Source organism: Ursus arctos, unplaced genomic scaffold (assembly GCF_023065955.2).
Source record: "Ursus arctos isolate Adak ecotype North America unplaced genomic scaffold, UrsArc2.0 scaffold_22, whole genome shotgun sequence".
NCBI classification, from domain to species: Eukaryota; Metazoa; Chordata; class Mammalia; order Carnivora; family Ursidae; genus Ursus; species Ursus arctos.
In genome coordinates, this window is record NW_026622897.1 from 14,535,746 (window position 1) to 14,556,163 (window position 20,418).

The 20,418-nt window shown below is 53.0% G+C and overlaps 3 protein-coding genes across 6 annotated transcripts; 1 reads left to right on the forward strand and 2 right to left on the reverse strand.

Annotated features, from left to right (window-relative positions):
* Positions 1–745: 745 nt before the first annotated feature.
* HMBS (hydroxymethylbilane synthase) lies at positions 746–8,550 on the forward strand. 2 transcript variants are annotated; one of them, XM_026505596.4, is made up of 14 exons: positions 746–924; positions 3,297–3,350; positions 3,699–3,771; positions 4,150–4,199; positions 4,710–4,765; positions 5,131–5,208; positions 5,436–5,513; positions 5,626–5,701; positions 6,729–6,842; positions 7,096–7,134; positions 7,380–7,499; positions 7,740–7,793; positions 7,936–8,022; positions 8,120–8,550. In XM_026505596.4, exons 1-14 carry the CDS (start codon positions 892–894, stop codon positions 8,291–8,293), a joined length of 1,086 nt encoding a protein of 361 aa, XP_026361381.1. In that variant the 5' UTR covers positions 746–891; the 3' UTR covers positions 8,294–8,550. The 2 variants fall into 2 exon arrangements, with proteins under 2 accessions (XP_026361381.1, XP_057172994.1); XM_057317011.1 differs by lacking the exon at positions 7,096–7,134.
* Positions 8,551–9,541: 991 nt separating this feature from the next.
* On the reverse strand, positions 9,542–10,954 carry LOC113259972 (histone H2AX). Its single transcript, XM_026505594.4, has one exon. The coding sequence runs from the start codon at positions 10,157–10,159 to the stop codon at positions 9,728–9,730; it is 432 nt and encodes a 143-aa protein (XP_026361379.1). The 5' UTR covers positions 10,160–10,954; the 3' UTR covers positions 9,542–9,727.
* Positions 10,955–10,992: 38 nt separating this feature from the next.
* On the reverse strand, positions 10,993–16,433 carry DPAGT1 (dolichyl-phosphate N-acetylglucosaminephosphotransferase 1). 3 transcript variants are annotated; one of them, XM_026505592.4, is made up of 9 exons: positions 15,242–16,431; positions 14,794–14,914; positions 14,408–14,621; positions 14,013–14,159; positions 12,882–12,966; positions 12,334–12,522; positions 11,934–12,021; positions 11,619–11,774; positions 10,993–11,540 (listed from the first exon to the last, which is right to left on the reverse strand). In XM_026505592.4, exons 1-9 carry the CDS (start codon positions 15,400–15,402, stop codon positions 11,475–11,477), a joined length of 1,227 nt encoding a protein of 408 aa, XP_026361377.1. In that variant the 5' UTR covers positions 15,403–16,431; the 3' UTR covers positions 10,993–11,474. The 3 variants fall into 3 exon arrangements, with proteins under 3 accessions (XP_026361377.1, XP_048073096.1, XP_026361378.1); XM_048217139.2 differs by having other exon boundaries at positions 10,993–11,774; positions 15,242–16,433; XM_026505593.4 differs by lacking the exon at positions 15,242–16,431 and having other exon boundaries at positions 10,993–11,774; positions 14,408–14,605; positions 14,794–14,880.
* Positions 16,434–20,418: the final 3,985 nt, after the last annotated feature.

A 20,418-nucleotide genomic window follows, 5' to 3' on the forward strand; every position in this document is an offset into this window, starting at 1 on the left:
GGTGTCCAGTTCTTTCCGTAGTGGTTAGGACGTGGGTGCTCAATATATGGTGATTAATACCGCTAGTGGATAAAGTGCTCTTCCTAATAACACTTTCCCACTAACATTAATAATGTGTTGGCACTCCCATTTCTTATTTGGCTTTAGGCATGACCTTTGATCTCTGAACCAGTTTCCTTAATTAAAAAATAGGAATGTTGCCTACTTCAGGGTTGTAGCGGAGCTACGTTTTAACGGAACCAGGGAAGCACCACACAAGCTGCACTAATTGCTTGTGCGGCTAAGGAAATAAAGCTGTAGAAAACTGGCCAACTTTCTGGAGCATCCTCTTTATTTGGAGGTGTCGAATCCAGCCGAAGGGGCGTGGTCGTGGCACAAGGACGCTTTACTTCCAACGCAGCGTTTTAGGGTCAATATTCTTCCTCTTGGTCAGGGCTAACTTTGGCTTGACTATCCCTTTGGGTGGGGGTGGGGGTGGGGGCGGGGGCGGGGGGCTGCGGAGCTTGCTCTGTGGGTGAATCTGGCCAGCAGATCTTAGTCACCATCAGTACTCTTGATTCAGAACGAGGTGTATGTAAAAGAAATGAACAGTTAGTAGGCCCAGGTCTCAAGCTAGGAAGACTGGGGCGGACGAGAACCCAGTGTCCCTACCAGCCCGGCGGAGTAGGGGCGGTAACAGATGGGTAAGGTCGTCTCTGTCGCAATCGTTCTAATTCCCGCCCCGAGGGTTGGGCCTCCCCGCTAAGGGCGGGTGCCGGAAGTGACGCAGGGCCCTGAGTCTGAGTCTGCAGGAGCAGCTCGACCCGCGTGCACCCGCTGCCCGCTGGCCGGGCCCTCCGGCTCCCGGGGGACCTCGGCGGCACCCCCCGGACCTACCTCCGGAGCACAGCCATGTCTGGTAACGGCAACGGGGCCGCGGCGGCGGTGAGTACTGAGCCGGGGACTCTCGCAACTTCGGCGTTCCGGACTGGCGGCGCAACGATTGGCTCCAGGTTGCCACCCTCCGCCGTCTATTGGTCGGAGCAACTATCCGTCATTTTTTTTTTTTTTGGTCGAAATGGTTTTTAAAGGGCCAGTAGCTGTGTTGCCCTTAGGAAGGACAGTGGAACTGAGTGAGCGGTGGGGGCGGGGTTAAAAGTGGAGGGATTGTCTAGAACGAAACCCCCATCCCTGCTGGGATCTGGGTGGGGTTCCGCCGTGCCTGGTATCCACGGCCCTAGAGTTAATGACCAAGCCCAGGAAAGTTCGTCTCCAGCAGCCGAAGTGCTATTCCCGGGACCCTTTCACACGTGACAGGGCCAAGGCGGGATTGGCCACCTTGGGAATCTGTCCCACTCTGGATCCTGAGAGGAGAGCGTACCCCCAAGTCCCCCCACCTGCACACAAACATCTTGGAAGTGCGCCTTCTCCCTTTTTCCCCTTTTATTTATTTATTTTTTAAGATTTTTATTTATTTATTTATTTATTTAACAGAGAGGGAGACAGCCAGCGAGAGAGGGAACACAAGCAGGGGGAGTGGGAGAGGAAGAAGCAGGCTCCCAGCGGAGGACCCCGATGTGGGGCTCGATCCCAGGACTCTGGGATCACGCCCTGAGCCGAAGGCAGACGCTTAACGACTGAGCCACCCAGGCGCCCCCCTTTTTTCCCTTTTAGCGGTCACCCAGCCCCAGCCTACTCTCAAGGTCCCCAGCTGAGACACACCTTTGGGTTACTGTTGTGGGTGGGGCGCTACCCTTCAGTCATCTCCCTAGCTCGCTGCCAGAGCTCTGGGCTTGTGTAGATGCAAACTACAGCCGGTGGAGGCCACTGCCAGCCTGAGATAAGAAAGAGCGGGGGCAGCTGCTTATCTCCAGACGTCCAGCCTGCTGGGGAGGAGAGGGATTTTTTTGCTTTGCAGACATTCTTGAGCACTGGACTAGGAGTAGAAAAATCTGGATTCTGGCTCCAGCTTTTTCCCCATTATTAGCTGTGTGACTCTGGGCAAGTCATTTCACTTAGTTGCTTCTGTAACATGGTCCTGGAGATACCTGTCCTGTCTACCTGATGGGTCTTCATGAAGCTTGAAAGCAATAGTGCCAGCACGTACATGTTCAGTAAATATTTTTTTAATGGAATAAAACATGCCATGCAGAATTGATGCAATTAAGGGATTGTTTGAACCTAGCAGTTTCCTGTCTGTGGGCTCCCAGTGGCCCAGAATTTTAGTGGCCATGTTTAGCATTTCAGGCCTAGCCTAATTTGCTCAGGGTCCCTAGGGTTTATTTATGGGAGAGCTGATGGCAATGCAGTAGACTAGGGTCCAGGAGCAGCCAGCTGTCATGTTCTCTAACAACAGAGGACCCAGAGGCTTGCCCGCAAAACAACTCCATGGAGTGAAGATCTCAGAATAGGGAAGGTTGACATTATGTACAGTGGCTACTCTCTGATCTAGAAAGAGACAGGACTTCAGAACGAGGAACACAGTTCTACCTGCATGGCACTGAACAGCTTTGTCCATGTGCCCCGGCAGGAGGAAGAGGTGTGTCCCCTTTGAGTTCCTAGCTTGGTCAATGACGTTCTGATATTTCTGGTTGGTGAGACCAGAGGCAGCACTCTAGGTGAATGGACGTTAGACAGCTTAGCCTTTTAAGTCTCGTAGAACATCTGAGGCAGAAAATACTGGAGTCCAAACCTCTTCATTTTATAGATGAACAGGTACTGATGAGACGATGTGCTCAAGGTCAGCAAGCCAAGAGGCTGAGCAGGACTCTACGTAAGATTTGTTGACCCCAGTCCTTCATGTACGCGTTCCAACCGGATTAGGGGATCCGTGGTGTGCCAGCTGTGGGGTAGCCGGTGGCATCAAGGTGGCAACACCAGTGCCTGCTGTACTGTGGATACTGAACTCGTCCTCAGTGACTCAGCGCACGTTCTCTTGTGGCCCCAGCTGCCCTGCCCCTGTCTGCCGCAGGACCCACCCTCCCTGTGGCCAGGCTGATGGCCTTATCTCTTTACCCACCTGCCTATGTGCAGCACTCCCACAGCCTTAGCCAGGATGGGCCTCAGGGCTCAGTGTCCAGTTATTACAGCAACAGCAACAGCGGGTCCTGCTATCGCTTCTCTTGGGTCTCTGTTTCTCTGGATCCTTGAGGAGGGCAGAAGGTATTGAGGGAGGTAAAGGGACCAGTCTTGGAGTATTTCCCCACACCAAGGCTCAGCGGGCCGAGGTTCTTTTCTTCCAAGCCAGTGATTCTGGTTCTTGGACAAGGCATTGAGGAACACAGAGGGGACTGTGACTTGAGGATTTTTTTCTGCAGGAAGAAAACGGCCCAAAGATGAGAGTGATTCGTGTGGGTACCCGAAAGAGCCAGGTGAGTACAATTACCAGGCAGAGGAAGTTTGTGGGAAGAGTTCTGTGCTCATGGCATTACAAATTGGGGGGCCCAGAGGGTTAGTTCCCAGGACCTCAGGAATGGGAGATAAATGGGGTGGCCAGATGTTAAATCCCGTGAAGAGTGGCATATTGCTATTCTGGAGAGAGAGTCTGGGCAAGCTGTTGGAGTGCAGAGGGCTGCCAGACCAGACCCCTGTCCTTCCTAGGTGGGCTATCAAACCCCTCTCTGCATTCCAGTTCCTTCAGTATGTCCCTAGCCCTATGAGGATGTGAGCTCAGGGCAGTGCCAGGGAAGGATAGGACTAATCGGAATGGTTGCCCCCAGCTGGCGCGCATACAGACAGACAGTGTGGTGGCGATGCTGAAAGCCTTCTATCCAGGTCTCCGGTTCGAAATTGGTGAGTTTTCTGGACAGGAATGGAAGCTAATGGGAACCATTCCTCCCGCCCCCACCCCCGAGGGGCAAACACAGCCTTTCTGGCTTTCCCTAGGCTCAAAGCTTCATCTCATTGCCTCTGAGAATTCTTGGCTGTCTTAGTTTGGAGGGCGCTTTCCTCCTCTGAATACTTCCAGCTCTGACTTGCTGGGCCAGCCTGGCATTTACCGTCTTCTGCTTTGGGTCTTTTTCTCGGTGCGTCTAGTCTTCCTGCTAGCTCAGTACATTCCCAGAGGGCAGGGATTGGGGTATATGTGCCTGTGTATCCACTAGGAGTCTTAGCACAGTGCTGGGCTCAGGAAATGCTGATCAGTGAGCATCTGATTGGTTCTCTCCTCAGTTGCTATGTCCACCACAGGGGACAAGATTCTTGATACTGCGCTCTCTAAGGTAACATATTCCCCCCAGTCCTTTATCCCTCCCTCCTCCTTCCTTCCCCCAAGAGATTCACTTAGGGCTCTTTCTTTTTTCTTTCTTTTTTATTTTTATTATTATTATTGTTAAAGATTTTATTGATTTATTTGAGAGAGACAGTGAGAGAGAGAGCATGCATAAGGGAAAGGCTGAGCAGGGAGCCCGATGCGGGGCTCGATCCCAGGACCCTGAGATCATGACCTGAGCAGAAGGCAGATGCATGACCGACTGTGCCACCCAGGCGCCCCTTATGTTTTATTTTTAAAGATTTTATTTATTTATTTATTTATTTATTTATTTATTTATTTATTTATTTATTTGAAAGAGACCGGGGGTGGGCAGAGGGAGAAGCAGGCTCTCCGCTGAGCAGGGAGCCCGACATGGGGCTTGATCCCAGGATCCTGGGATCACAACCCGAGCCGAAGGCAGACGCTTAACGGACTGAGCCACCCAGGCGCCCCTCTGAGGCTCTTTCTTGACTGACAGATTGGAGAGAAGAGCCTGTTTACCAAGGAGCTGGAACATGCGCTGGAGAAGAATGAGTAAGTGAAAGACAGTTCTCACTCGGTCTCTTGCTAGGAGCTCTGTGCACATCAGACCTGGATATCAGCTAGACTGTGGGGCTTCAACCCTTGGATATGCTAGAGGGAGGCTCATATGTGGGTTTCTCAGGCCTCAGAGAAGGAGAGTGTCCTGGTTCTGAGCCATCTGGCTGCCTGGAGGGCAGGATTGGCGGGGGGAGGGGAACAGAAGGGAGGGCGCGGGGCTCAGGGTCCTGAGTCTTGGATGTGCCCGCCTGCTGGTCTGCTCTAAGCACGCCACTGAAGTAGAAGGGGACAGAGGTGGAGGACGGTGGGGGCCTGCTGCTGGGATCCCTTCTCCTTGCCTCCCTCTTCCGTCTGTCTAGAGTGGACCTGGTTGTTCACTCCCTGAAGGACTTGCCCACCGTGCTTCCTCCCGGCTTTACCATTGGAGCCATCTGCAAGTAAGAACCGTGCAAGTCGGGCATGGGCAGGGGGGAGGCGTCATGTTAACCTCTGCTTTTCCCTTTGGGACTCTGCCCTCTGCCTCTAGGGCTATCTCCTCTGCCCTGAGGAGTGTCAGGCATGGCAGGAAACTGAGAACCTGCCAGTTAATTGGTTCTGGAAAGAGCCTGGAAGTGACCTGCACTGAGATGTCTTCCTTATTCTGTGATTTTCCCTCTGTCTCCAGGCGGGAGAACCCCTATGATGCTGTTGTCTTTCACCCAAAATTTGTTGGGAAGACCCTAGAAACCTTGCCAGAGAAGAGGTGAGTGGGCCTGGATAGGCACCGTGGTGGGACATGCACAGAAGGTAGAGGGCTGGGAGGAGGAGGAGAAAATCTCGGGTTAAATCTCATTTTAAATCCTCTCTCTGAACAGTGTGGTGGGAACCAGCTCTCTGCGGAGAGCGGCCCAGCTGCAGAGAAAGTTCCCACACCTGGAGTTCAAGAGCATTGTATCCTTTCTGAGGAGGAAGGGGGCAGTAGCCAAGGAGGAAGTTGGGGTCCAGAGGGCCCAGGGAGTCATAAGAGCGAAAGGAAGCTTCCAGAGGAAGTGGACACGGGCCAATGGAATGTCTGGTCCTCCAGTGTCTGCCCTATTCATCCAACCACCCATCCATCCATTCATAATCCTTTCATACTTTCTTAGCCCCAGACCAGTGCCTGGCACTGGGGATAATGGTGAGCAAGACCAATGTTGTCCTTGCTTACAGAATTTTACGTTTTTGTTCTGGAGACCAACGGGTATTGATATTACAGAGTGATATTAAACAGTGATTACTTGGGAAGGGTGGGGGAGATGGAGGGTGCTTCCATTTTCATTTCATATTCTACTGTATTTTGATATTCTAAACATATCAAATGTTTTATAAAGCTAAGTTTCAAAATAGTATGTGTTAGGTGCTCCCTGCACAAAGTAGGGAATTCCCTGGGAACTTGTAGCTGAAACATCTATAAGCACAGACTTGGGGGTCTGGGAATGCTTCTCAGAGGTCTTGTAATCTTGGGCAAGTTAGTCCCCTGAACTTCTCTGTATCATTTTCGTCATCTGTAAAATGGAACTAATTAGAATACCTACCTCACTGGGTTGTGAAAATTAAATAGGAGTATGTAAAGCACTTTTTTTTTTAAGGATTTTATTTATTTGTCAGAGAGAGCACAAGCAGGGGGAGTGGCAGGCAGAGGGAGAAGCAGGCTCCCCGCTGAGCAGGGAGCCCCTTGCGGGGCTTGATCCCAGGACCCTGGGATCATGACCTGAGCTGAGGGCAGCCGCTTAGCTGAGCCACCCAGGCGTCCGTGTAGAGAGAGCACTTTCGATCAGTGTCCGGTGTGTAGCGATCAGATGTGAGGAATGAAGTGTTAGCTGTCATCGGTAAGCAGGAGACCAAAGGGGGGATGTTAGACCCAGAAAGACTCAGGCAGGGGGAGCAGCGTGAGGCCCCGGACTGCCCAGTGCTTGTGGTCCTTAGCGTCTCTCCGTAGCGTGGAAACCTCAACACGCGGCTGCGGAAGCTGGATGAGCTGCAGGAGTTCAGCGCCATCATCCTGGCTGCTGCTGGCCTTCAGCGCATGGGCTGGCAGCACCGGGTGGGGCAGGTAGGGGCCGTCCCTGTTCTCCGTCCCCAGTGAACCTTCCTCCTTTTCCTGTCTGCATTCTCTTTCTGAACACCCTGCCTCTAACGGTACAAGCTGGAAATGGGTCCCAGGCTGGAAAGATTGGGGATCAAAGGCCAGACTCCTACTTTTGCCTACCTAGGCTTTCTGTGTGATAGGGAAGCCCCCTCTCGCTACTGTCTGCTTTTAGGCACCCCCATCTCCACCCTTCTGACTGACTGTTCTGCCCCTGCAGATCCTACAGCCAGAGGAATGCATGTATGCTGTGGGTCAGGTATTTTTGACCAGGGAAACCGCGTGTTGATGTGCTGCCCTTTCTTTTATTCTCAGCCAAAAAGCTGGTCTCATAACCTGCATCTGCTTCTCCCGGCATAAACATTTCTAGGGAGGGGCAGGCCTTGGGAGGCCTCTGGGCTAAAATGGACCCTGGGGAGCAGGTGGAGGTGGGCTGGTTCCCGTCCTCACCTCCATTGGTTGGGGAGAGATTAGGCCTGATGTCTTAGGCTGTTTTTCCATCAGGGGGCCCTGGGCGTGGAAGTCCGAGCCAAGGACCAGGACATGCTGGATCTGGTGGGTGTGTTGCACGACCCCGAGACTCTGCTTCGCTGCATTGCTGAGCGAGCCTTCCTGAGGCACCTGGTAGGGTCCATATTCCACCTGTGGGGGGTGGGGACTTGAGCTGGGAATAGTCGAGGGGGAGATTTCTCATATTAATGCTCTTTATTTAGTGGTAACTCATTCTTGAATGCATGGACAGGACCCGGGTCTGGGCCCCCGCCTCTGTTTCAGTTATGTCTTCAGAGGTCTCTGTATCTCTGAGGGCTCTGGCCACATGGTGGTGTTGAGTGCTTGGTTCACAGGGAGAACTTCTCGTTGCAGGAAGGAGGCTGCAGTGTGCCAGTGGCAGTGCACACGGCTATGAAGGATGGGCAGGTAAGCAGGGGAAGATGGGTGGGAAGGCACTTAAGGGACCACTGTGACGTGTTCCTGTGCATCTCGAGTTGCCCGCAAGAAGAGCCTGGATTTCTAAGCAGTTCTCTCAGAATATGCTGAGGTAACCCCTTTTCTTTGCCAGCTGTACCTGACTGGAGGAGTCTGGAGTCTAGACGGCTCAGATAGCATGCAAGAGACCATGCAGGCCACCATCCGTGTCACTGCCCAGGTGCCAAAGCTGGAGGGTGAGGGAGAGGGTGAGAAACAAATCTGCCTGTGACCTCCTCTTTCGTGCTCACCAGATCCCACCTCCTTCCTTCACCTAGCATGAAGATGGCCCCGAGGATGATCCCCAGCTGGTGGGGATCACTGCCCGGAACATTCCACGAGAAGCCCAGCTGGCTGCTGAGAACCTGGGCATCAGCCTGGCCAGTTTGTTGCTGAACAAAGGAGCCAAGAACATACTGGATGTTGCACGGCAGCTTAACGATGCCCACTAACTGGTCTGTGGGGCACAGGTGCCAGGGTCACTATTGTCCAGTGCCCACCTGCCAGCCCTTAGTGCCCGCTCCTCACTGCTGCCTGGGGAATGATTGCCCCAGCGGATTGAACTGCCCGGTCAGAGACTTGCCTCTCCTTGGGGCTGTGGGGAGTGCCTTGCCTCTGCAGTAGGTGAGGGTTTCATCTCTAAAGAAAAAGTTCAAGCCACGGCCTTTGAATGTAACCAACTCAACTAATAAACCAGCTCTGAAGGGGACTTTGTTTTTGGTGGGGTTTCAGGAAAGATAAGGACAGACACAAAGCCTTGTACTCTTTACTTCAGAGGCCGGGACCTCTGTGCAAAGTTCTCCTGGAATGTTCTTTGTTCCTGCCACAGTTCTCATTTCAAACAACAAATGATCTCCCAGGAAAGAGCGGTGATGGGAGAAACCTAGCACTTGCCCCTCTCCAGCTAACCCGTACGGATATCCCATAGGTGGGCCGTGTATTAGTTCCCCCCCCGCCCCCCACCTCAGGATAGGAGTCCACAAAGTCAGTGCTACAAGTCTTACAGAACAACAGACACTACGTTTTTAAAAAATCAATCCTTTAATAAACAAAATTAGTCCATCTGAAACTCCCCAATACGTAAGGTACTAGTCTTGGATGGGTTGTAGCTGCAAAATTCCAGTTCCGAAGCAATCGGAGGCTCAGTGCAGACGGGGACGAACCGGCCGGTGCTGGTACGGAGGTGCGTGGCCCGCGGAGTAGTCGGCCGAAGGGAAGTGGGGCGAGCTGCGGGGCCGAAGGGCCGGCTGCGGCGTCCGCGGGCGCGCGCACACCTCCTGCGGTCCCCACGGCCCGCGGGGCGCACGCCCGGGTCTCCGCCCCTCCCCCGCCGCGGCCCAGGCGGCGGTCCCAGCAGAAGCGTCCGGCCCGCGGGTGCAGACGGCGGGAGCCGGCGGGGGGGGGGGGGCGCCGGGGCGAACAGTGATCGGTTCTTCCCGCACCGCGTCTGGAGAGTCCCGGCCGGAGCACCAAGCCGGAGCCCCGGCCCCGGCGCGCGCCTCAGCCCTGCGTCAGAGCGGCTCTTCCAGGAGGCGCCGCGGCCTCCTCGCTGCCCATCGGCGGTTCCGGGGCCCAGGCGGCTGAGTCACGCGCGCCGCGGCGGGCAGCTGCGCACCCCCGGCCCCTTCCCGGCCGCGGCGCCCGGGCCTCTGCGCCAGGCGAGCGGGGCCGCCCCTCGGCCGGGCGGCAGCGGGAGCGAGGGCCGGCGAGCCCGCGCGGGGGAGGGGCGGGCCGGGCGGCGGCGAAGGGGACGCGGGAGGGGGAGCCGAGCGCCGCGGCCGCCCGCCGCGAGCCCGACGTGGCTCAGCTCTTTCCGTGAGGGCGGTGGTGGCCCTTAAAAGGGCCTTTGTGGTGGCATGGGGGGCCGGCTGCGGCGCGGGCGCCCCTCAGTATTCCTGAGAGGCCTGGGTGGCCTTCTTGCCGCCCGCGGGCGCCTTCGGCCCCACGGTGGCGCTGGTCTTCTTGGGCAGCAGCACGGCCTGGATGTTGGGCAGGACGCCTCCCTGGGCGATCGTCACGCCGCCCAGCAGCTTGTTGAGCTCCTCGTCGTTACGGATGGCCAGCTGCAGGTGGCGGGGGATGATCCGCGTCTTCTTGTTGTCGCGGGCCGCGTTGCCCGCCAGCTCCAGGATCTCCGCGGTGAGGTACTCGAGCACCGCCGCCAGGTACACCGGCGCGCCGGCGCCGACCCGCTCGGCGTAGTGGCCCTTCCGCAGCAGCCGGTGCACGCGGCCCACTGGGAACTGGAGGCCCGCGCGCGACGAGCGCGATTTGGCCTTGGCGCGGGCCTTGCCGCCGGTCTTGCCGCGGCCCGACATGCTGCGCGAGGTAGAAAAGCGGTGAAGACGGACGCCTCAAAGGGGACCAACGAACAGCCGCCCGCCGCAGTCCAACTGCTGCCGCGCGCGCCCAGGGGCCGCCCTTATAAGCCCCCAGGGCACACCTCCGCCCCCTCCTGATTGGCTCTTCTCTCGAATACCCGCCTCCGGTTGGCTGCAGTTAACCCTTCAGTGACGCGCCACGGCTGAGGGAGCGCGCCCGCCTATTGGTCCAATTTGAAAACCTTTTGCCCGGGGAAAAAGGCGAGGAGGAGAGGTAGCACGCAGACAGCCAACCACTCCCGGACGTAGCCAATCCATGTGAAGGGCGCCAGATTTAAACGCTACAGCAGGAGCCCAGAACCGGAAGACAAAGAGGGTGGAGTCTGAGCCACCTCAAGAGCCTCTGGGAAATCTGTGCGGGCCTAGGATTTATAAAGGAAAGGGGTCAACGTCACTGCCTCCCCTTCCAGGTCTGGGCCCTCGCTTCTCCTTTCTCCGTCCTCCCATCCTGCAAAGGGAAAAGTGAAAGAGGGAAGAGATGGGGTTCCCCTCCTCCTGTTACCCCAAAAAAGTTCTGTCCCACACCGGACAAAGGTAACTCCAATCTTATGGCCCTCCCTGCCACCTGAAGTATGAAGATCTCAATATTTATTCAACATGTTCTGTCTGGTCTCAGTTCTTTCCGTTCACTTCTTGCTAGAAGGAGCCTGCTGTACTGGAAGAAAAAGGACGGAGCAGAGGGATAGGCACCCTCTTAGAGGAGATGCCTCCACTGACCCTCCCAATCTACCCAAAAATGCCCATATAGGAAATACACCTACAGGAACAACAACAAGAAAAAGACAACACTTTATTGTCACCACTGGGAGCACCTGGCCCCCCAGTCTGCACTTACTAATCAGAATACTTAATTTATAGTCAAATATCAAGTGATGTTCGAGCCTGTGTCCCTACCCCCAGCCAGCGTTCTATCCCCAGGCCCAACATATTCCTTGAGAGTCCGAGTTGTGGATAACTGCATAAAAGCGGCAGTATCCCACGTCAGGAGGCTGCAGAGACAGGACGGGACAGGACGGAGAGGGAGAGTGGCAAGTTGAACGAAGCCATAGGCGAAGTCCAATCAACAGTCAGTAGAGGGCAAGACAGGCCCAGGATGTCGATAATCACAGCGGAACGGAATCACTAAGTACAAAAGTGGAGGAGAATAAGAGGTGGGAGAGGCCCGGGCCAGGAGGCATTCCTGGTCAGGAAAGAGGTTGGCCTGAGTCAGGAACCCTGCAGACGGTGCAGTAAAGGGCAAAGATCGGGGGACTCAGACATCGTAGAAGAGCCGGACAAGCTGGTACCGAATGGAGAAGGTGAGAGCACTGCCAAGGATCTGTGAGGAGAGACACACTAGAGTCAGAACCATGGGGAAAGGGAGACAAGGAGCTGTAAAGCCCCTCCCCGACCACACCTGTAGCAGCAGCAGGAGCAGCGTCAGGTTTCTCTCATGCATGGGCCCGACGACCTTAAGGAGCAAGTTGATGAGGGTCATGTTGTTACACTCCGTGAAGGCACCATCCTCATGCTCACTCTGGCGCACCGTCACTAGCTGGAGGCTCTCTGCTACCTGGAGGGGCCAGAGGTGGAGAGAACGTCAACTCTGCTTCAGCAATGCGGATCTGCTTCATGCTTCCAAACTCCCCTTGGATCTGATGCGGGCCTAGGATCCCCGGTCCCTGAATTCCAGATGACGGCCTACAGCCTTACCTCCTTATTACCCTGTTACCTTTAGAATAAAGGTGCCCAAGAAAGAGAGGCTCTTGGTCTTGAACTTGGAATAGCTCATCTCCAGTTTGCCTGTCTTGGTATTGAGTCTGCAGGGGGAAGAGAGCTTTATGTGACTGGGCCATTACTCAAAGAACTCTTCTCACTATGGTCAATTAATAGGAAAAGCCCAGAACGTGGAATCAAACAACCTAAGATCTATTTCTGGCTCTGCTTACTACTGTGTGATCAGAGCTGATTAGATTATGTAGGTGAATGTGCTCTGTAATTTACAAGGGCTAACCACGCAGAAAGAGTCCTTCTTTGGGCCCACTCCCTGTGCACAGCAGATGTATAAGGCTGGCTTTACGCATCCCAAGTGAAAAAGCTACGATGTCCCTTTCAAGCCCCCAAGTGGCTACCTGGGAATACGGTGGCGAGGGCAGGGTATGATATGCAGGAGCTGAGGCAGTGAGTAGAGGAAGTTGAACACCTGGGGCATGAAGAAGAGTAGCATGGTCTTGCTGAAGTGTCCCAAGATGCCCACCACGGCAAAGGTCATGCCAGCAAAGTAACAGAAGGTATCTCCCACAAACACCCGTGACGGGTACCTGTGTGGGGGAGAGGATCTGAGCCAGTGGCAGGAGGCACTATCCATTTCTCTCACATTACACCCCCTGGGCCCTGGGCTAGCCCTGACTCTAGTTCTGGCCCAGAGGAGACTCCAGCTCTTCCAGCAACTGTCCAGGACCCAAGGCCCTGCATTCATCTGTTCCTGGGGGCTCCACAGCACTTGTCCCTAACTGCGACTAGGCAGAAAGCAACTGAAGAATATTACCACCTAGAGACTCAGAAAACACTCCACATAGGTGTGTGCAGGTTTAGCCTCTGCAGCAGGAGTTGGGTCGTGACCAGGACCATACTTGTTCTGTGATCACGTGGTTATCCCCCTAGCCGCAGGCCCACTTACCAGTTATGGTAGAGCAATCCCAAGGTGGTGAAAAAAAAGGGTATCATGAAGTAGAGGGAAAAGACATGGTCATCCCGATAATCACCTTTGGAAGCAAGGGAAAAAGAAGGAAGGAAAAGTTGTAGGTACCTCCCCTGCACACCTGGGTCCTATTTTTGTCTCTAAGCTCTGTCCCAAGCTGTGCTCTCCACCTCTTCCAAGTCACATTCAAGAACCCACTACACCTTTTTGTGTCACCCAGGCAATTCCTAATATTCCCCCTCGTTCACGAACCCTTCCTAAATGAGTTTTTGTCTTCAATTTGATTTAGATCAGTCAGACCTAGGTTTGAATACCAGTTTTACTTCCTGTGTGACCTTGATCATGACACATTTAAATTCTCTAGCCCTCAGTTTCCTCAACTGTTAAAATATGGTTCACGAGAACCCCTGCCACATGTTACAAAGTTTAAATGAAATAATGCTTTAAAAGTGGTTAGTTTTAGTAGGCACTGATATCCACCCGCCAAAGACCACCAGGAACACGCCTGCAGTCAAAGCTGGGTTTACTGACTTGTAGCAAGGGAGACACTGGAGACCACACACCATAGGCAACCATGGGATGCCTCAGTAAGGGGGTATTAGGAGGATGTGTTACAGGATTTGTTTTAAGTAAATTTGGGGAGAAAGCAAGGAGGTAGAGTTTTGCCCTAGACTGGGTGCAGTCAGTCAAAGTAATTCTATGACTGAGCATCTTAGTTTTGTCTAAAAAGTAGGAGGAACTACCAGAAGGAAGTAGCAATTGCTCACGTTAGCCAGAAGAGGGAGACCTTAGTCATTTTTGAGGGATGCACAAAATGCGGTTCTGTCTATACTCAGACATGTTTGTGGAGGGACCTGGGTTTGTTTTACTCTATCATGGTCATAGAGTGACCCTGTCTGACTCTATAGTTCTGTGAAATTGTTTATGTTCAATAGAAGACCATGGCTACCTATTAGTGCCAATCCAGCTAAAAGTGAATTTTTCCTTCTTACATTCAATAAATCTTAAAATATTGCCCCCCCTTTTTTTCTGAATTCCCCAAAGCCAGGTATCAGGCAACTTCCTTAACACTCAGACTTCTCTTCTCTCCCTACTCCCAATCCCACCTACCTTCCAGCTCCACCAGATTGAAGACGATGATGGAAGCAGAAATGACTAGTGACTGGCCAGCCTCTAGGCCATTAATTCCTGCTAGGATATTGATGGCGTTGGTACAGAACACTGCCAGCAGCCCCATGTAGACATAGTACAGGATCCCTGGGGGAAGAAGACAGAAGTATGCCACCCACAGAAATGAGGACTTCAGGACATTCTGCTGAGAAAAGTGGTGGGGACAGAGGATTGGACGAAGGACCAACAAAAAGGATCTGAGAAGACACAGGCACAAGTCAGGGACACTTGGAGGAGAATCTGGAGCACCAGGAATGATGCTCTGCTAGGTATCTCCCAGGGTAAGGGTGCCCTGAAGTAGGGGCCCCAGGGGCACCAGTGGCAGAGCTACTCACCCAAGTCCAGATGCAAGCCAAGAATCGGCCGGAAAGGCTTGGGCACCACAATGGTCGTGTTGCCAAAGTTGGTGAAATAGACCATGAGAAGAGGTAGTGAGGCAGCCGTAGGCAGCAGCAGCTTATGGCGCCAGCGAAGATTCAGTACATCATCCGCAAAGCCCAGGAAAATCATGCAGCAGATGGCAAGGAGCGCACCTATCAGGGCCACAAACTGGGGGAGGCTCGGGCAGGTCCCAGCTCAAGCCTACGCCCACTTCACCTTTCAAAAATACCTGTCTTTTCGCTCCTTCCTCAGCCCCTTCACCCAAACCCAAACAACCCCAACTCTCTCAGGTAGCTCCCAGCCCCCCGGCCCATGCAACCGCTCCCACTCACCCACTTACTTCATGGTGCGGGAAGGCTTTACACCGCTCCTCCATAAAGCAGTTCAGGAAAGGGAAAGGGATGAAGCAGAAGAGGATGATAAGGAAAACAGCACCGCTGATCACTCCCTGGGACTCTGGGCTGTGGCCCAGCAGCAAAGGGCGGGGGCGGAGGGAGAGGAAAGGGGGCGTGGTCACTCACTAGTGCAGGCATTACAGCAATCTAATGGGGAAAGGGGGTTGGGGAAGGGCACCAGTGCTGGAGTCCCTGATAACACCCGAGGGTCCCCTCAACCACAACATCCCTTCCCAATGTTAGCCAGTGCTGCCCTTCATCTCCCAGAGCCCGGAGCTGTCTGCGGACTTAGCGCTCCGTCTCCGTGGGGTCAGACCCCAGTTCCCGCCCTTGCCCTGCCGGCCCCTTCCTCTGCCCTCGCCTCCCGCACGGGACCCGGGTGCCACCGCTCACATTTGCTGACGGCCGGTTTTGTTGAGGTCCTGGCCACAAAGGTGCGCGGCGATGAAGTGGCAACGAAAGGCGGGGATGAGGGTGACCGTGGCCACAAATCCCAGCAGCGAGCCGATCAAATTCACTAGCAGCGGCATTGGCAACTCCGGGAAGGCCCACATGATGACCAGCCAGGAGCCCCGCTCCGCCACCTCCTCAGCTAATGGACAAGCTGGGCGGAAGCCCTGAGCCCCCAGCAGGGAGGAGTGGCCGCTCCCCACAGGCTGGGTCTTCCCACAGCAGCCTGAGCGAAACCCAACAACTCTGACTTGAGCCGCCCTCAGGACTCCCGCGAGCCTCTATAGCGCAACCTCGGCTGTGCCCCCACTGCACTTGCATACCCACTGTTTCCTCCCGGATCTTGTTCGCAGAGCAACCAGCGTCGTGGAAGGCGGCGGCGGCCATTTTTAATACGGGCACGTAGAGCGGGGGACACAAATGTTCCCTTAAACTGCGTTCTTTATTTGAGAGTTTTCACCACGAGGATATTGGGAAGACAATTAAAGACAGAGCGAACAAAAGCGGATACTTTCCTAACGCCATATTAAAAATGTATAGCCAAAGAGGAGAAACTCCTTGCCCGGTTCCAAGATGAACACCTCCTTGTCCCACGTGTCTGACGGCGCTTACTCTAGGTTCCACGTCAGTTTTAGGTCCGCCGGCCACAGCAGGTCACGTTTAAAGGGCCAGTACCCCGCGTTTCCTCTGGGGTGCCTCTAGAGCCGGGAAGATGGCTCCTGGAGGCAACGGGGAAGGCGGGAGGGACGAGGATGAGGAGCCGCTCCCGCTCCCGGTGGAAAACCTGTTGCCATCGTAGTCGGAAGTCTAGATAAACGCAGCTTAGTTCCCGGGAACGCAGCTACAGTTCGGATGCTGCTGTAAATTCTAAAGCCTAGGCACTTGAAAAGTCCCTCCCACTCCTCCCACTCCATGTTTTTCTTGTCCTTGATTCAGGTACTTAGCCTTCATCTTCCCACCGCCTTCTGCCCACGCAGTAGCAGTAGTTGCCGGGCAACCCAGCGGGGCACCTCACCACTGAAGGGGCTGGGAGCGCCCTCCGGTCTTGGATTTAACCCGGGACTTGTCTTTCCTTGGTCTCGGATCACCGCATTGTGTCAAGCTCCCAAACCGAGGAGGCGAGGCTGTGGCGTTGGAAAGAGCTAAGGAAGCAGGAGACTCAGCCCCACACGTGGCTTCCTGTGGGCCTGAGGAACTCCCAGTTAGGTTTCTTCCTCTAAGTTACCGTGCCTTTGGCTTGGCACCTGTGTCCTTGCAAATAACCAGCTTCTTCATTCCCTTTCATTCACCAGCCGGCTCTCAGTGGGAAATGATTTACGTTCCACAGAGAGGAAACCACCACCAGGGACTACAGAGACAACTCAAGTATCCCCTCACTTTGTCCACTCTCGAAAGTGACGTGCTCCCGGAGTCAGGGGCAGGTTGACTCTTTTTAGACCAAAGACGGTCTCTCCTGTCTCAAAATTAGGTGTGAAATGTCCCCTCTACTTGAAGGCAGCTCTAATTAACAACAAAAAACCCATATGTATGAAATATACTTAATATATGTAAAGTAATCCCAGTAACATACTTGATAGTATTCCACCAGATTTTCAGTACTTTTATCCCACTGGTGTTTTTCTGTGTGTGTGTGTGTGTGTGTGTGTGTGTGTGTGTGTACAGGTATACATGTGTGTGCGCATGCGTACCTGCATTTGTGCCTCAGACTAGAAACTCCCTAGAGGCAAGTGTTTTCTATTCCGCAGGGTATCCCCAAGGGGCTAAGGACACAGAGATATCTGTATAAAAGGCATCATGCCACACAATGAGTCTGGGTCTTAAAAAGCGACAAATGGCAATAGGAGCACATGGAAAGAGCAATTAGCTGTGACCAGGCGAGGTGAGTAGTATCTCCAAAGATTTTAGTAGGTGGCAAGAGTGGAAGGGCCTCCCAAGTAGGGGAAGTGAGACTCCAGGAGCAGGTGGAAAGGAGGAGCTTGTGGGAACCTCAGAGGAGGTAGCATTCAGTTATCTTGTTGATCAAGAGCGAGCTGAGACTCCCTGGAGGTTGGAGGGACAGTGTATCTATTTCCTTCTTTATTAGGAGTTCAATCCTAATAAATCTTCCTTCCCAACCTGGCATTGGAAACCTCTGACTCTTCTCCAGAGATCATTAGCTACTCCCCAGCCTCCATACAACCCCCACTGGAACAGCGCTGGGAGGGGACTTGTTCAAAGACAAAACACTAGGGATTCCTCATCCAATATACATGTTACCATCAGAACATGGTTACTGGGGTACTGGCATTACAATATTTTGTTCCCATGATGGTAAATGCCCAGTTGATTATCAGACTAATTAGAAGAAACAGACACAGGACTTGGCCACACTTGAAATTTTTTGCCTTTCCTGGTAAAAATTCAAAGCATTTGCCTGAATGTGAAAGCTGGTCCTAGAACTTGTAGATCAGGTGAGCTGTCAGGGGCTTCTGCTGGTTTCTGGGCTGAGTAGACATCTGAGATGCGTGTCTCCTACTAGGAGGCCCTGAGTGCCTCCCAGTGAGCAAGGCCAATCTATTGTTAAGTTGGATTGCCTGTCAAAGACTGTCCCAAAAATGTTTTACGGTGCCTAAAAAGTCCATGAGACAGCTTTGGATAGTCTGGGGCAGTGACATTTGCAGGACCCTATCTCTGGCTCTTTCCAGGCAGCCAAGTTAGTTTTTCCTTTTCTTCCTGCCTCTCCCCTATCACTGTATCAAAAGTTGTCAGCTGAGGGGCACCTGGATGGCTCAATCATTAAGCATCCGCCTCTGACCCAGGTCATGGTCCTGCGGTCCTGGAGTCCTGGGATCCTGGGATAGAGCCCCGCACCAGGCTCCCTGCTCAGTGGGAGGCCTGCTTCTCCCTCTCCCACTCCCTCTGCTTGTGTTCCCTCTCGCACTGTCTTTCTCTCTCTGTCAAATAAATAAAATCTTAAAAAAAAAAAAAGTTGTTAGCTGAAAGCAAGCCCCAAGATCTCCCTCCCATTCCATTGAGATAACATGGGCCTTCAAAAGATGCAAACAATATAGAAATTCTTAGTGTTGGCATGTATAATGGAATATCTTGTTATACCTCTTAAAATAGCAAAGAATTTACTAATCCCTACTATGTTTATGGGAAACTGTTAAGTACTGTGGGGACAAAGTGATAGAAATGCACTTTTTCCCCTCAAAGAGTCTTCTTTAGCATATTCAAGCACCTTGGTTGAATATGAGGAAAGACAGGTGAGTGTGACAGGGTCCCCACTCTTTTTTTTTTTTTTTACGATTTTATTTATTTATTTTATTTTAGGGGGGAGGGCCAGAGGGAGAGGGAAAGAATCCCAAGCAGACTCCATGCTGAGCATAGAGCCCGACATGGGGCTTAATCCCACAACCCCGAGATCATGACCTGAGCCAAAACCAAGACTTGGGCTGAGCCACCCAGGCGCCCCAACAGGATCTCCACTTTTTTTTTTTTTTAAGATTTTATATATATTTTTAAAAGATTTTATTTGTTTAATAGAGAGAGCACACGTGAGCACAAGCAGGGGGAGTGGCAGGCAGAGGGAAAGGGAGAAGCAGACTCCCTGGTGAGCAGGGAGCCTGATGGGGGGCTGGATCCCAGGGATCTGGGACCAGGATCTGATCCGAAGGCAGACGCCCAGCCAACTGAGCCACCCAGGTGCCCACAGATTTTATATATTTGAGAGAGAGAGAACACAAGCAGGAGGAAGGGAAGAGGGAGGAGGACAGGGAGGGAGCCCGCTGAGTAGGAAGCCCAACATGGGGCTTGATCCTAGGACCCCAAGATCATGACCTGAGCAGAAGTCAGACGTTTAACTGACTGAGCCACCCAGGCACCCTGATAGGGTTCCCACTCTTATGCAGCTTCCTGGTGAGTGGGAAAAGTAAACATAAACAACCAGCTAGACTATAAGACAGAATGAAATAAGTGCTAGAGAGCTAAGTAACAAGTGGAAGAAGGAGTAGTAGGACTAACTAGGGAGAGTTACGTGAGACTGAATTGTGAAGCAGTGTCTGGCAGCATAGGACCAAGTGCTTAGTGGAGGAGTTGAGGAAGTCAACCGGAGAACTCAGAGAACTGAGGTCCCTGGGAGGTTGGAGGGTTCCTCAAGCAGGGTTCCTGGGGAGGAGCGTCTGCATAGGGAAACTTTACAGCCAGGCAACTTCTTATATAACCTGCTTCCCTAGCTCTAGCTGCTTTGCCCAGTGACAGCTTCCTCCTGGGGTCTGACCCTGAGTTCTTTCCTCCCTTCATTGCGTGTCTTTTCCTCCCCTTATGATTAGAAACCTGCATTCTAGCAGCACCTAGTTGGCTCAGTCGGAACAGCATGAAACTCTTGATCTTAGGGTCATGAGTTTGAGCCCCATGTTGAGTGTAGAGATTACTAAAAAAAATAAAATAAAATAAACTTTTAAAAAATGCTAGGAATCTTCCATTCTTTTTGGAGTCCAGTGATGATTGACGGGCAGGGCTATAGCAAGGCTAGCCGTCACCAACCATTTCCCCATCATTCCTTACAGTGAATTCCTAGCATCCCAGGCTACCCCATTGCCTCCTCTGTTTCAGGCACCCTGTTGCTGACCTGCCAGATTTTGCCTAGCTCTGCAGCCCCACACTTTAGAAGACATTGTTTATTCCCAGGTACTCATTCCTTGGACTACTGACTGAATTGCGGAGAGAGATTAATACCTTTCCTGTTACCTACCTGGGTGCTGAACACTTTGCCTTATGTAGCTGGATAAGAAGGGTCTCTTGGGGAATGGGGGTTCCTTTGAATCCTGTCGCAAGAGTTTCCTTCCCCTCTTTTCAGAAGGAAATGACAAGCCCCTGTCCTATAGGGATGGAATCTACTCCCTCAAATCTAGGAAAAAGGATGGATCCTAAGGCCAGAGTGTACCGATAGCATCATTTTGTGTGTGCTTGTTGGGATAGCACATATTTGGATGGCGTCACATATTTTGGCTGAATCTATTGATAGTCCACTGCTACACTGCCAGCTCCCTTCTCATTACCACCTCTTCTACACGTGCTCCATAGGCAGGAGCTGTTACTATGGAAATATATTATTTTTAAAAACAGAAGCAGCCCCAGGC